Source organism: Microtus oregoni, unplaced genomic scaffold (assembly GCF_018167655.1).
Source record: "Microtus oregoni isolate MIOR12 unplaced genomic scaffold, Mior012 000003F_ref0000135, whole genome shotgun sequence".
Classification (NCBI taxonomy): domain Eukaryota; kingdom Metazoa; phylum Chordata; class Mammalia; order Rodentia; family Cricetidae; genus Microtus; species Microtus oregoni.
Genome location: NW_024543062.1, coordinates 58,350,430 through 58,366,721, shown reverse-complemented (window position 1 = coordinate 58,366,721; position 16,292 = coordinate 58,350,430). Strand labels below are relative to the sequence as shown.

At 39.8% G+C, this 16,292-nt stretch overlaps 1 protein-coding gene across 1 annotated transcript in view; it reads right to left on the bottom strand.

Moving 5' to 3' along the window:
- The window catches only part of Ubxn4 (UBX domain protein 4), a 32,823-nt gene that overhangs the window by 5,319 nt on the left and 11,212 nt on the right, over positions 1-16,292 (bottom strand). Inside the window, exons 4-11 of the mRNA XM_041648563.1 lie at positions 16,020-16,138; positions 13,460-13,634; positions 13,098-13,191; positions 11,655-11,709; positions 9,740-9,904; positions 7,446-7,570; positions 3,459-3,561; positions 1,454-1,585 (exon numbers count right to left, since the gene is read on the bottom strand). Of these exons, the coding sequence (XP_041504497.1) occupies positions 1,454-1,585; positions 3,459-3,561; positions 7,446-7,570; positions 9,740-9,904; positions 11,655-11,709; positions 13,098-13,191; positions 13,460-13,634; positions 16,020-16,138 (968 nt within the window). The remainder of the gene's footprint in view (positions 1-1,453; positions 1,586-3,458; positions 3,562-7,445; positions 7,571-9,739; positions 9,905-11,654; positions 11,710-13,097; positions 13,192-13,459; positions 13,635-16,019; positions 16,139-16,292) is intronic.

Here is a 16,292-nt window from a genome sequence, read left to right as displayed (position 1 = left end):
TAGCATGTGAACCATGCTGGTCCGTCTGTTTCTGCCTCCCACACGCTGTAAGGGGGTGTGCCACCACACTTGGATGAATCAACTAAAAAAAAAAAAAAAGTCTTTTTTTATGTGTATTAATGTTTTGCCTGTATACTATATACTATCTATGTCTACTACATGTGTGCCTGGTGCCCAGTGAATCAGAAAAAGACATCTGGGCTGGGCAGTGGTGGCGCTCGTCTTTAATCCCAGAACTCAGGAGGCAGAGTCAGGCAGATTTCTGTTAGTTGGAGGCCAGCCTGGTAGATTGGGTTTCAGGACAGGTTCCAAAGTTACAGAGCCGCTTCGTGTCTGCAGAAACTTAACCTATGTCCTCTAGGAGAGCAGCACCTTCTCTCTTTTGTGTTTTAAAAATTCATATGCACTGGTGTTTTGCCTGCATGAAGGTGTTGGGTACCCTGGAACTGGAGTTACTAGGAGTTGAACCTGGGTCCTCTAGAAGAGCAGTCTGTGCTCTTAACTACTGCGCCATCTCTCAAGTCCCCACAGTACCTTCTCTTAATTGCCAAGGCATTTCTCTAGCTCTGAACCAACTATTTTTAAGAAAAGTAAACTTTGGCAATAAAACTAACAACTTTGATAATAAAAGTCTCACTAATTAAAAGAGAAAGGCTTTTTAGAAAACCAAACCAAAGAAAAATAAGTAACTAAAAGATTAAGATTTAAAATCCAGCAAATACCATGAAATTCTGATTGCAGGGCTGTTTCAAGTGTGCTGGCAGCTCTAGTTTAGAGTAGGAAAAACTATACTGACCAGAACATAAAAGCCCAGGTGACACTTCAGGTAGGACCCTGGCAACATCTTAGCTTTCTGACCCTCTTTTCTGCTTGAGATATGAAAGTACTAAACTTACTGGATGTAGTGGCATACATCTTCAGTCCTGACACTCAGAGGAAGAGGCAGGAAGACCTTTTTGAGTTCAAGGCCAGCCTAGTCTATACAATGACCTCAATAACACAATAAGACCCTTTCCAAAAAAAAAAAAAGCAAAAGCATGCTATACTTAATAATTAAATCTAATTTTTTGTTATACATATATTTTTATTGTGCTAGACTGTCTAGTCATAGGCTAAGAGTTCACAGAGGAAACAACTTAGTATTTGTTCTCTTCTGTAAATTGTTTTGCATACAAAACAGTTGAAAATTCAAAGCCTCACATGTATGTAAAATGAGGAAAGATTATTTTTTAAAAAACAAATTTAATAATAATAATAAAAGAAAACTCAAAGCCTTACAAAACATTAGCATTGCAAATTTATAAAACATACAATAAAGGTACTATAAATTGATCCAATTTTGTATTTTAATTGCCCACAGCCTATTTTTTTTCTCTTCCACCAATTCTAAGCAATGACCAAGAATAGAACAGACAGAAAATCCAAAGAGCAGAACCCAGAACTGTGTGCATACTGGCAGCAGCACCACGGAGGCACTGGGGGCGAGCTCCAGGTCCAGCAGCTTCCTCTTATAGTCTTCTCTGGTGAACTCCCTCCTGGGAAACATGGTTGCTAGCGAAAAATTACCATAAGTGTTGCCAACAGTCTGGAACAGAGAAGTGGATGTAAACCTTTAAAAAGTAAAGTACTAACAATCTGCATAATTTTTTATTCTAAAATGACTGTTAGAAAATGTCTTAATTTAAAAAGTTCAATTAGACACAAATTCAAAAACCTCTTAAGAAAAAATGTTTTAAGCCGGGCAGTGGTGGCGCACGCCTTTAATCCCAGCACTCGGGAGGCAGAGGCAGGCGGATCTCTGTGAGTTCGAGGCCAGCCTGGTCTACAAGAGCTAGTTCCAGGACAGGCACCAAAGCTACAGAGAAACCCTGTCTCGAAAAAACAAAAAAAAAAAAAAAGAAAAAAAGAAAAAATGTTTTAAAAAGTAGTTGGCACATACTAAATCCAAATGGTTTTAAAAAGCTTTTAACATCTACAGTATGACCATTATCTTGCTGTTGGCAATTACAATAAAGCAGTCCCACACTAGCTCAGAATGGAGTATAATAAAGGGTTCTTTATTTAGGGGTAGACTTACAGATCTACAGTCCTTTGCATGAGTGGGAAACAAAAACTGAATTGAGCAGCCAAGAGGGCAGGCATCTGTTTTTATAGTACCCAAGGCCATGCCCAAAGTAAGCCAGCATTTCAAAGGCCATTGGCTGAAGGATTTTCCCAGCATCTTGCTTTATTCCGACTGCTGCAGGTAAATGGAGGCTGTGTGGGAAAAAGCTTTCTTCTGTGGACCAGCTAGATGGCTCACGGTTTAAAAGTGCTTGCTGCCATGCCTGACCACTTGAAGAAAGCTTTTTCCCACACAGCCTCCATTTACCTGCAGCAGTCGGAATAAAGCAAGACAGGGGTCATGTGTTAGATGCTAAAAGTTTTCTTAAACCATTTGGATACTAAAACAAGACAGAGGAGCGTTGTGGGGTCCTCAGGAAATCAGAGCAATGAACGACCACCTGAGTTGGATTCTGCTGCGCTGAGGCATCATGTCCTCTTGTGACTCAACATGGTGGAAAGACTATTTGAGTAGTCTGTGAAAAGGTCTGAACCCAATATCCCAACATTTTTTTAGTCATTAAAATTATGTTTTAATAATAGAGCTAAATTTTCTTTATGACTATATGAATATATTGTAAAATACCCATCCATGGGGTTCCTGTATTTCTTCTCATTGATTAAAATTCTCAATTATTTTACATCCTGATAGCAGCTTCATACCCCCTCTCCCACCTCCTCTTGTTTCCCTCTACCAATCCACGTAATCCACATCTGTTCACAAGGATTCCCATGGGTGCCAACAAAAGCATGGCCTATCAGTAAGATATTCCTTGAGAAAATCAAACTTAAACAATACCTATCCACAAACACAGCCCTAAAGAAGGAACTAGAAAAGAAGCTCCAACCAAGGAAGTTAGCTGCATCCATGAAAACACAGCCAACTTTCTAATCTTAACCTTGACATTATGAAAACCATACTGTACATACAAAGCTTAGATCCTGAAGGATGATTTGTAACCAGAATCCATTTACTCAGGACTAAGGGAATAAAAGTACTAGAAACTGCTCCTATCTAACTTGTAATGTCATCAAATTTCATGTGCCACTTAGATTTTGAGTAAGCCCACACTTTTAAAGTAAATTCATGATCTTTCGATTGGTAAACAGAAAAACGGCTAAACACTAATCACCCATGAGAAATCAAAGAGAACCCACTTCCTTTCAGCGACTAGACCACTGGCTTTTCACTGCTCTTGTTAATTAAGCATGCTAAAGGAACGTTCCTGAGCCTGCCGCACACTGTCATCACATATAATACTCCAGCCACCTCAGTCTATTTCCTGCCATTCTTCTGCTTTGGAACCTTTCCTACAAGATCTTAATAACCTACACATCTGTCTTTATGAACTCACCTGTGCAGCGAACTGCCTTGCTTCTTCTAACGGAGCATCAGAAGGAAACTGACTTGTGAAGGAAGAGCCGTCAGGCAGCCGGAACTGAATTCTTGCAATGGTGCTATGAAAAAAGAAAACAGTCAAGCTACAGTCAGTGTCATTCGTCACCAGACAAAAGCTACTGAGAAAGGCCAGGACACTTGCTCCCCAGCTTGATGATATGACCTTGCTCCCATGGTGAGAGAACCCTAAGCTGTCATCTGACCTCCATGCATGCACCATGGCATGCTGCTCCCACACCCATAAATAGTTTGTTCTTTCCTTCCTTCCTTCCTTCGTTTCTTTTTGATCTTTCTTTCTCCTTAAATGCAGTTGAAAGTAGAAATGATGTTTTGAGGCAGGCAAGATGGCTCAGCAGGAAAAATACTTGCCATGCAAGCCTGTCAACCTGCAATCCTATCACAGGAGGATCCCAGGTAAGAGGCAAGCCCGGGCTATGTGCCCAGTGAAACCTGGTCTCAAAAACAAAACAAGGGCCTAGTGAGATGACTTCAGTTCAATCCCTGAGACACTTCTGTCATGGAGGAAGGAGAGAACTAATTCCTGAAAGTTACTGTTTACATTCACATGGACTCCACGGAACACACACAACACCCATCCCAGGGCCAAAATAAATGTTAAAAAAATTTAAACAATAAAAAAAAATAAACAAAGCCATGTAGCTATCACAGGAACAGTAGAATATTTTATGACTTCCCAAAATAACCCTGAGCATATTAGTAATCACTTTATTTCCTTTCCCAGGCCCTAGCAGCCATTAACTAGTTCACGTAGTCAGAACCTTTCATCTTAAAAAAAAAAATCACAATATTTTTTCATACAGTATTATGTATGTATGTATTTCATACAATATTATGTAATCAAAAATTCATCAAATGCTCTGTAAGCTCTTGATTCTTTTATTGGTGAATCTCCTCCTAAACTGATAAATTTTATCACATTGTAGCTTTTTTGAATACCATTAATGTCTACAGACAGGCTTTTTGTGGACATATTATGAATCCTTGTATTGGCTAGTTTTATGTCAACTTGATACTAGCTAGAGTCATCAGAGGAAAAAGCATCAATTGGGCAAATGTCTACATAAGATCCAGCTGCAAAGCATTTTGTCAATAAGTGACCAATTGGGGAGGACCCAATCCATTTTGGGTGGTGCCATCCCTGGGAAGGGTGGTCCTGAATTCTATGAGTAAGCAGGCTGAACAAGCCAGAGTGAGCAAGCCAGTAAATAGCACCTATCCATGGCCTCTTCTTCAGCTCCTGTGTCCAGGGTTCCTGTCCTGTTTGAGTTCCTGTCCTGACTTCCCCGGGTACGGACTGTGATGTGGAAGTGTAAAACAAACCCTTTACTCCCCAACTTCCTTGATCATGGTGTTTCGTCACAGTAATAGTAACCCTAACCATGACAACCCACTCTGATATATATCTAAGACTGAGTGCTGGGCCACCTGGTAACTCCATGTTTAATATCCTGAGGAATTACCAAATGGTTTTCTAAAATGGCTTCACCATTTTATCGCCCACTCATAATGTAGAGAGGCTCCAAATTCTCTTCTTCCTCACCAACACTTGTTACTGTCTTTATTGGATTTTGTTCAGTCTCATTGTGTAGACCCTGCCTAGCACTTGTTGTTCTGACCTTGAATTCAGAGAACAGTTTGCCTCTGCTTCTGACTGCTAGGATTAAAGGCATGGGCCATCATGCGCAAACTTTTATTGTCTTTTAAAACAGAATTATCCTAGGTGGTATAATATTCAATCTTTTGTACTGTTTCTTCTTGTGAGATAGTTTTACTATGTAGCCCAGGCTGGTCTGGAACTTCATATATAACCCAAGCATCCCTCAAACTTGCTGTGTTCTTGACTGAAATTACCATGGGTTAGAATTGGCTAATGGCCAAAACACTGTTTGGCCAATAGCTTAGGTGTATTGCTAGCTAGCGCCTACATCTTAAATTAACCCATTTCTATTAATCTGTGTATCACCACGAGGCTGTGGCCTATTGGTAAGGTTCTTGTGTCTTTCTCATTGGGCAGCTACATGGCACCTGCACGACTCTGCCTTCTTTCTCCCTGCATTCAGTTTAGTTTTCCTGCCTAGCTCTATTCTGCCCTGTCATAGGCCAAAGAAGCTTCTCTTTAACCAATGGTAATAAAATATATTCACAACATACAAAGGAAAATCCCACCTCACCTTATAAATTTCAAGATTAAAAATTCTGTAAAAGTCAGGAATGGAGAGATGGCTCAGCAGTTAAGAGAACTCACTGCTCTTGCAGAGGACCTGAATTTGATTCCGAGCCAGCAGGGTTGGGAGCTACCTTGACTGTAGCTTCAAGGCACCCAACCAACATCATCTTTCACCCCTTGGAAGTTGCTTTTGAGATTAAAAGAAGAGAGAGGTTTAATGTGTATGTGTGTCTGTGGAGAGCATATGCAAACATGTATGCATGCACACCTTCACAGAAGGAAGAAGAAGGCACAGGGTGTCTTCTGTCACTCTCCACCTAGTCCTTTGAACCTGGGGCCTATGCTGTCTCAGCTAGCTTGGAAGTCAGCCAGTGCTAGCCATCCTCCTGTCTACTCCATGATTGGAGCTGGGTTAGACATTTGGTGGATTCCGGGCTTGTTACATGAGTGCTGGGATCTAAACTCAGATCCTTATGACCACACAGTGACCTTTCTTACCTGATAAGCCATCTCTGCAGCTCCAAGTGTGACCACCTAAATACTATGACTTCTGAGGACAGAACAGAATGTTTCCCCATGGATTCTGGTTATAATTTTGTCAATAATCTTCTTTTTATTCTTAAAAACTTATACTGTTGGTAAATTTATCAAATATTTAAAAAGCAGTATAGTTAATATTTAAAGAGCAGTATCTTTTAGTTTTTGTTTTTTCAAGACAGGGTTTCTCTGTGTAGCTTTAGTGCCTGTTCTGGAACTATGCCTTGAAGACCAGGCTGGCCCAGAACTCAGAGATCCACCTACCTCTTCCTCTTGAGTGATGGGATTAAAGGCGTGCCCCACCATTGCCTGGCTGATTTAACATACTTTTTTATTGCAATTTTTTTGTTTGTTTGTTTTGTTTTATGAAGGGATTTTTTCAGTGTAGCTTTGGGGCCTGTTCTGGAAGTAGCTATTGTAGACCAGGCTGACCTCAAACTCACAGAGATCTGCCTGCCTCTGCCTCCAGAGTGCTGGGATTAAAGGCGTGTGCCACCATCGTCTGTCTTTATTGCAATTTCTAAGCAAGTTGAATTCTCTTTATTTTTGAGATTTATTGTGTTTTTATTTATGTATATGTGTCTGTGTATGTCTGTGTCAATGTATGTCAATAAGTATAGATGCCCTTGGAAGCAGGAAGACAGTGTTAGATCCTCTGGAGCAAGAGTTGCTACAGGTGGTTTCAAGCTACTTGATGTGGGTGTTAGGAACTGAACTCAGGTTCTCTGCCAGATCAGCAAATGCTCTCACCCAACCTCTGAGCCATTTCTCCAGCCCTTATGAGAAATCAAAAGTTTAAAAAAGTGTATTTTTGAGGCAGGGTCTCACCCTGTAGTCCTGGCCAGCCTGGAACTCACTATGTAGACCAGGCTAGCCTCAAACTCAGAAGAGAGATCTGTCTGCCTTCCAAGTGCACCACCACACGAGGTCATTAAAGTTAGCAATTGTCCAATATCAAAAAACCACATAAATCCTAACCAAGAGCTGGGCTTGGTGTCCTATGTCTTTATACCCAGCAGTTTGGAGGCAGAGGCAGTTTGATGTCAGTGAGTTCAAGGCCAGGCTGGTCTACATAAACAGCTTCAGGTTAGCAAGAACAACCTAGGGAGAATCTGTTCAAAATAACTAATACAAACAAACAAACAAATAAATAAGAGTAACACTAACCAGCAAAGACACATGGCTGTTTCTGGGTGACATTTATAAAGCAAGAAGTACCTTCTGTCTCGAGCAGAAGACTCCCTCTTGACTTCTGCTTCTGCCTGTCTGGCCAGCAAGGCAGCAGCTTTGGCAGCCTCTACTTCCTTTGTCTTTGCAAAACGAGCAGCTCTCTCTGCACGATCCTTTGAAGGAAACACCATTAGACAAATTACTTCTCTCTGCCAGAGCCTACATGTTTATAAACGCAAGGGATAAACACAATATATGAAATTCCTTAGGTTTACGTGCAGACTTTACACATTTAAGATCTGAGGTTTTTGTTTGTTTGTTTGTTTTCTTCATTTAGGCAAGTGTCAAGAATTCGAGTTGTTTGGAAAAAAAAAAGAACTGCCTCCATAGCCAGGAACAAAGTATGACACAAAGGTGATGATTAATGAGTGTTTGTTGAATGGTCAGAGGAATAAACAATATTTAGATATGTATACAACAGGTTAATTTAAAAAGCAGCTGCCGAGCTTGTTATGGCCCAATGGTTCAGCACACTGACAGTTCTTCCAGAGGACGCAGGGTCCCAGCATCCACATGGCAGCTAACAAACCTCTGTAACTCCAGTCCCAGGGGACCCAACACCCTCTCCTGGCCCCCATGAGCACTGTATGCATATGGTGTACATACATATACATATGCAAAACACTTATACACAATAAAAAGAAATCTAAAAAGAGAAAAAAAAGAAAAGCAACTGCTATAAAACCATTGTCACCCTTTACTTATGCCTAAATCTTCTGAAAGTCTCTCTCTCTCTCTCTTAAAATTAATGCTTTTATACAGACTACAATTTACAAATTCTTTGTTTTTCTTTGGATTTTTTTTTTGGGGGGGGGACACGGTTTCAGTGTTAGGCCTTGACTGGCCTGTGACCCTTCATAGACCAGACTGGCCTTGCATTCACAGAGCTCCATCTCCATGTCTCCTGAATGCCAGGGCTAAAGGCTTGCATCACCATGCCCAGCTAGAGAATCTTTAAAAGCTGTGCCTTCTTAGAAAATTCTTATAACTAGGAGAGGGTGGGGTAGCACATGCTTTTAACCTCCGCACTTGGCAGATCTCTGTGAGTTTGAGGCCAGCCTGGTCTAAACATCATATTCCAGGGCAGCTAGGGTTATACTGTGAGACTCTGTCTCAAAGAATAAAGTAACATGAAGAAAATAACTTTAAAATGGTTTTGGGTGGCCAGAGAGATGGCTCCGTCATTAAGAGCACTTGCTGCTCTTCCAAAGGACCCGAGTTCAGCTCCTAACACTCAGGTAAGGGAGCTCACAACCATCTATAGCTCCAGGTCCAGGGGATTTTACACCTCTGGACTCTGAGAATATCTACACTCTCATGTACATGTCCACATCAGATACACACACCTACATATATAATGAAACATATAAATACATCAGAAACAAATAAAGAACAATAAAACTACCCCAAAGAAAACAAGCAACCCTATCTTGGGCTAGTGTGATGGATTCAAGGGTAAAATAAAAGCGTGGGCCTGGTGACCTGAGATTGAGCCCCAGAAACCATAGAAAGGTTGATGGCGAGAAGTGATTCCACACTGTTGTCCTCTGACGTCCAAATATGTCACACGTGCATGCACGATTTTGATGGGGTTGGGGGCAGAGCTGACTCAGTGGTTTAGAGCACTTGCCAGTCTTGTATAGGATTCTTGTACATGTTCAGTTCTCAGCAGCAACATGGTGACTTAACAACTATCCAAGAAGATCCGACGCCCTCTTCTGCCTGTGAGGGCACCAGGCACACAACTGGCACACATATATTCATGCAGGCGAAACATTCATACATGGGAAATAAATGAACAAGACACTCATATATGGGAAATATATCTTAAGAAACAATTTTTTGGCTCCAAAACCACAGAGAAACCCTGTCTCGAAAAACCAAAAAAAAAAAAAGAAAAGAAAAAAATTTTTTTGAGGAGTAGTCATGTGGGTGGGGGGAGAAAAAAACCTGAAAATTAAAATAATTATGTATCATTTTTTCTTAACTATTTCAATTCAATACAGAATTCCTTGAAAACAGAAGCAAAGATTGATATTCTTTCAATTACTAAATGTGTTATTGTGTGCACTGTGTGGTAGGGACTGAAAAAATCAGTTTGCATAGAGAAACAATGTCACAATCGTCAGAAGATCAAACATTTCAGATAAAGGTAGACACCAGTGGCTCACTTCTCTGGTCCCAGCACTTAGCTGGTTCAGTGCAGAGTGTTCAGGGATTCTACCAGCTGCACAGAAAGGCGCAGTCTCAACATGAATGAAGGAGCACACAGCGAAGCTCACCAGTGCTATCTGCTGCTTGATGCGCTCTCGAGCCGCTCTGTCTTCTGCCTTTTCTCTGCTTCTTTCTTCTAACATTCGTTTTGCTAATTCCTCTTCTTGTTTCCTCTTATAATCCAACATTTCCTTTCCAGTTTTTCTCCTTTCAATTTCCTTCTTAATCTCTCTCTGAATCAAAGAAAAGTGTGATGAACCCAAACCATAATCCAATCTTCTGTCCCAGACAATATTCTGATATAAGGAAAACTGATTATAGAATATAGTTAAAAGAATAGAATTTCAGCCTAGTAGTGGTGGAGTACACCTTTAATCCCAGATCTCAGGAGGTAGAGACAGGTGGATTTCTGTGAGTTCAAAACCAACCTAGACTACAGAGTGAGTTCTACAATAAGCTCAGAGAAACCCTGTCTCAAAAACCACTACAAACCAAACCAAAGAAAATAAAACTTCAGAAAATATCTCCTGGTGAGATGGGTCAATGAGTACAAGTGCCTGGCACCAAAGTTTACACTATGGACCCACATAATGAAAAGAGAAAATGGACTGCTGCAAGTTTTCCACTGATCTCCACATACGTGCCTATGCACGTGTGTGTGCATGTACACACAAAATAAAGTAATTTTTTAAAAAGAGCTGAGGAAGTCAGGTGGTGGTGGCATAAGCCTTTATTCCCAGCATTCGGGAGACAGAGACAGGCAGATGTTTTTGAGTTTAAGACCAGCCTGGTTTACAGAGTGAGTTCCCTGACAGCCAGAGTACAACAGAGAAACCCTGTCTTGAAAGAAAAAATAAATAAAATAAAAATGGTGCTAAAAAGATGACTCAGGTCCAGGCAGTGGTGGCGCACACCTTTAATCCCAGCACTCGAAGTCAGAGGTAGGTGTATCTCTGTGAGTTTGAGGTCAGCCTGGCCTACAAGAGCTAGTTCCAGGACAGGATCCAAAGCTACAGAGAAACCCTACCTTGAAAAACCAAAGAAGGGGGGGGGGGGGAAGAGAGGGAGAGAGAGGGAGAGAGATAGAGAGAGATGACTCAGTTATTAAGCTCACTGGTTATTCTTCCTAAAGACTTAGATATGATTTCCAGCAACCATATGACAGATAACAACTGTTCCGTTACAGCGGACCTGATGTCCTCTTCTGGCTTCCACAGGCACCAGGCATGCAAGTGGTGTGAAAAATGCATGCAGGTAACACACCGATAACATAAAATAATTTAAAAAATACTTTTATTGGCAGCATAATTATTGATCAAATGTCTATCAACTTGTAAACTTTTGTCAGTGGCTCTGTTAAGAGTATCGTGTCCTCAATGTAATCTGTATCTAAGCAGAATTACAAGCCTTTAGATTCTACAGCAAATGAGCTGCCCTCCAAGGACAACATGGCAATCAATTATTTGTCTTGAAAACAATGATAATCTAAATGAGACCCAAAAGAGATGGGCACAATTACTGTGAGAAAGATGATGAGTATACTAGAATGCAACATTAGATAAAAAACTGAGGAGAATGTCTACAAATTTGATTTTCCTCAAATCTAGCAATTTTAGATCAACTTCCTTTAGATACTTAATTTGAAAAGATCCATCCACAGAATGAAAAAAAAAAGATTATTCAATTGTTGCTGGTAATTTATAAAAAAAAAAAAAAACAGATAGCCATGGCAACTCCTTGCAACCCTATGATTTCTGGGCCAGTATAGATTGCATAGCAATCATGACAAACAGAGAAGCAAACAATAACCAAGATCCTAAAATGTATATAGATAGTACAAACTGAGTGCAGAGAACAGATAATTTCCTCCACCACAATACAACACTGAGCTCTAAGGATATCACTCTGAGTCTGCTAAATTGGACAACAAATCAAAAATTCCTTCAAGTAACAGAGTGAACCAATGCTAAGGGTGAGCTCTACCTGTTCTTCTTCCTTCCTTTTCTCTTCTCTCCTTTCTTCAAGCTTTTTTGTTAGTCTGTTTAAAAAAACAAAACACCAAGATAGATTCCATTATTCAAAACATAACTAAGAATTTTAATGGGGGGATGGAGAGGGCAGCAGACGTGGTGGTGAATAGCTTTAACATCAGCATTTAGGAAGCAGAGGCTAACTAGGGGTTACATAATCAGACTGTCTCAAAGTTTTATTTTGCTAAAACAAAGGGGAATATAGAAACCTAAACATAACCCCCTGAAAATACAACAGTTTATCTGCCCACCTCCATGAACCCACTTGTGTCTAACAGAAATCCATCATTTACTATTAGAGTCCTCACTTTTTGATGATTCTAATGCTTGGAAAATATATTAATTTGAACTGGAGAAAAAGCTTAGCAGTTAACAGTTTATATTGTTCCTGCATTGAACCCAAGTTCGATTCCCATAGCCTACTTCTTGAATCTCACAACTGCCTCTATTTACAGCTGCAAGTGACCAAGAAGACACCAATTTCTTTGAAGGAATTTTATTTATGTTATTATTACTGTTTTGCAGAGCTTAGGATTTAACCCAGGACCTCATGTCGGCTAAGTAGTCTAACACTGACTCTAGTTTCCTCTAAGAAGTATTTTGTTTTGTTGTGTTTTTGAGACAGGATTTCTCTGTGTAGCCATCCTGGCTGTCCTGGAACTCATTCTGCAGACAACGCTGGTCTCAAACTCAAGAGATTCTCCTGTCTCTGCCTCCTGAGTGCTGGAATTAAAGAAATACTTAAAGGGGCAAATTTAATTTAAATTAATTAAATTAAATTAATTTCCTTTAAAGAAAAATTTAAAAAGCATTTTTAATTTTTTTTACCTAATATTAAAAGGTTTTAGGCTAGTATTAGAAATATTAGTCATTAATTCATACTTTTTAATAAAAGCGTAACAAACACATTTCATAATTACCACATTTTTATAAACCCTAACCTAGAAAGTATAATGAATCAGAGATGTTTACTATTAGTCCAACCAATAAAAAATGACGTTTAGTAGTTGTGCAGAACCCCATCTTAATACATATGCATATTATGACATAAGTTTTTGTTCATCTGGAGCTTATTATTATTCTGGCATAAGGGGATATAAGCAAAAGTGACAGAAGGACATACACGCATATACCAAAAGGGGCTCTTAGAATGAAATGCTCAGGTCTATAGCTGACTGACAACTTCAATGATACAGAAAACCTGTACCCTAATTTTAATTTTCATGGAATAGTTGGGTTATTGAGGCAATCAAAAACTTAGACCTGCAATTCTGAGTCTTCATTTGCATTATATTTAGGTTTCATACAAGTTAACAAAATAACTAGAAACTGTAATTTTTTTAAACAAAATGTTATCTACAAAAGTAAAAGAAAAAAAAAAAAAGTAAAAGCAAACCTTTCCACTTTGACAGTGAGATCCTCTGCTGGTCTCTGGTTTGAACATCCAGGACGTTCCTGGGAGGGATTGTCATGACCTGAGCATTCTCCTCCTTAATTATTAAAATAAAACAAAATAAGAATACTACAAATAATACAACTTGTAAAAGATATAAACCATTTGTTAACCTTTTCTCTTGAATAGTAGTACGACATAAATGTACCACTGTGTTTATTGGAATGCCAAACAAGCACTCCACCAGCTAAGCTGAGCCATCATGTTTGGCTGGGTTTATCAGGGTGTGATCCCATTTGAAAGGCTTGCTGCAGCGAGACTAAACTGTGTCCTTAAATATGAAGTAAGGAATACTCTTCCTGTACCTGTTGCAGTATCTGACTTTGTGTCAGAAGCCGCTGGTGTCTCACAAAGCTCTGTATTTCTGGACTCAGTATTTTCACACACATCATTAGGTTCAAACGAGGCAGATGGGGTAGATACTGAACTTTCTGACTGGTTGTCATTTGTCACTGATGTTTCACCTTTTGTTGAGTGCATCTCGAGAGAAAACATATTGCAACTTAACATGACACTCTATAGCCATTTAATGGTAGATTAGTTATTAACACACACACACACACACACACACACACACACACACACGTAGAAATACTAAACTCTCAGTAAGACAAATTGGAAATAAAGAGTCCAAAACAAAACAAAAAACATATTATGGTATGAACATGGGGGCACATCAGCCTTTAATCCCAGGCAGAGAAAAGTGGAAGGTTCAAGGCCAGTCTGAACTACGTAGCAAGTTCCAGAACAGCCAGAGCTATCCAGAGACCCTTCCTCAAAACAAAAACAAAATTACATTATGGAATTCAATAGTAAGTTGGCCAGAGCATAATTTTCCTTATTTGGTACTGGGGGATGAGCTGTATCTCCAGCCCATAAAAGGTTTTAAAGCAGAGTTGATCATCTGGCCAGGGGACGGGACTCAAGACATTTCCAAAGGCAAGGCAGATGAAGATGGGCAGTACCACCCTCAGGATAAGCTCACTTCTCTCAAGGGTCCCAAATCATTGCAGGTGTTGGCGAGACTGTTTCCTCTGATAGATGGGTCACTGGTTGGGATAATCTTTCTTTGTCAAGCTATAGGATTCAGAGGGCAGTTCTGTTTTATCTTCAGAGGGTATCCATTGTTTAAAATTGAGCTACCCCAGGGGCCTGCGATCATAGAACATACACAGGTTGGGAAGCATCAATTTAGCCTGCCACAGTCCCTAAAACTCCAAACAGACAGCTGTGGGCACAGGAGGGAAGGACCCCATGGGCTGAGGCGTGCAGGTGGTAGGAAACTGGCTTGGACTACTAGGAAATGTGTTAAGAGACATCCCTGCACACTCAGTGGCTAGAAACAGAGTTCATCAACTGAGAATTAACCTGAAGCTTACGAGCTCTGAACTTAAGGACAGTGAGTGAATCAAATCCTAGAGTCACTCTTCTTTACCTTTACTGCTGTAGTCAGTCTGAGAAGTAAGGTTCTAGGGGTGTAACTGATACTCACATTGGCATCCCTCTAGAAGGGTGACTAAAATTCAAAGCCATACCAATCTCAGTGCTGTGGCTGCTTTCTACACTCAAATAATTAAATTAAAAAAAAAACAGCCTTGTACTACAAAGTTCCAGAAAAACATGAACAATCCAAACCTTGAAGTAGCAGACAGCAAGAAATAATAAGGATAACATTAATGGCCAGGCACAGTAGTACCCTTAATCCCATCACCTAGGAGGCAGAAGCGAGCAGATCTCTGCGAGTTTGAGGCCAGCATGATCTAGAAAGTTAGTTTCTGGACAGCCATAGCTACATAGATAAACCCTGTCTTGAAAAAACAAAAACAAATAAAAAAAAAACCCCAAACAAAACAAAACAAAAACCCCCAGCAAAAACAAAAAACACCAAAAAAAAAAATCAAAAACAAAAAACCCAAGTAACATTGAGAGAACCCTAGTCAACTGCCTAGTCAACTAATGCAACAGTGCAACAGAAAGAGTAAGATGACCCAATAAGTAATATGAAAAGGGGAGGTTACTCTACTCTAGAGGTCAATGAAATACAGAAAATAATTACAGATTTAGTTAAAAAAAAAAACTGGAAAATTTCAGGGCTGGAGAGATGGCTCATAGGTTAACAGCACTTACTGCTCTTGTAGAGGATTTGGGTCACTCACATCAGATGGTCACAACCACCTATAACCTAGTTTCAAGGGATCCAATGCACTCAGACCACTTCTAGCACCTGAGTGCATATGGTGCCCATATATATAAAATCAGTCAAACACACACACAAAATTATACATATACTGGAAAATCACCAGGTATGTTGGAGGATGCCTCTGATCCCAGCACTCAGGAGGCAGAGGCAGGAGGATCTCCAACTTTGAAATCAGCCTGGTCTATAAAGTGACCAGGGCTATGCAGAGAAATCATTTCCAAAAGCCAAAATAAACAAATAAATAAATAAAAATAAAACTGAAAAAAAAACTCTAGACAAAACATGTATTTCACTGCACACCTATGACCTAGCAAAAATTATATATAAACAATTTAAACAGATCTGTAACAATTAATGAAACTAAAGCCAGATTTTTTAAAAAAATCTTTCAATGGGCTACTGAGGATTAAAAATAAAATCTTAAAAATAACAAAACAAAAAAAAGTAACCAAACAAAATGAAACAACTAAACAAAAAAAAAAGAAGTCAGGAGGTAGGTGTACAGGCCTTTAATCACAGCACGTGAGAGACAGAGGCAGGCAGATCTCTGTGACTTTGAGGCCAGCCTGGTCTATAGAACGAGTTCTAGGACAGCCAGGGCTACACAGGGAGAAACCCTGTCTTGAAACCCCCCGCAACCCCAAAAAGTTCTGGTTCCTTCTTACTTGTTGGACTTTGTGAATTCTTGTAACAAGTTCTTCTGCGGAAACACTCCCTGCTATTACTTCCAAAGGGATTCCGCTTTCTCCTATAAAGAAACTGGATGGAACGCACACTACAGGATCTGTACAGGTTAATTAAGTCTAATAATTCAGGCTTGAAACAACAAGTTTTATAAAATACAATAACAAAGCAAAACACATCACCTTAGTGGACTTTACAATGTGACTAGCATGTTCATGCCTCTAGTACATGTGATATGTAAAATGATTTATGGT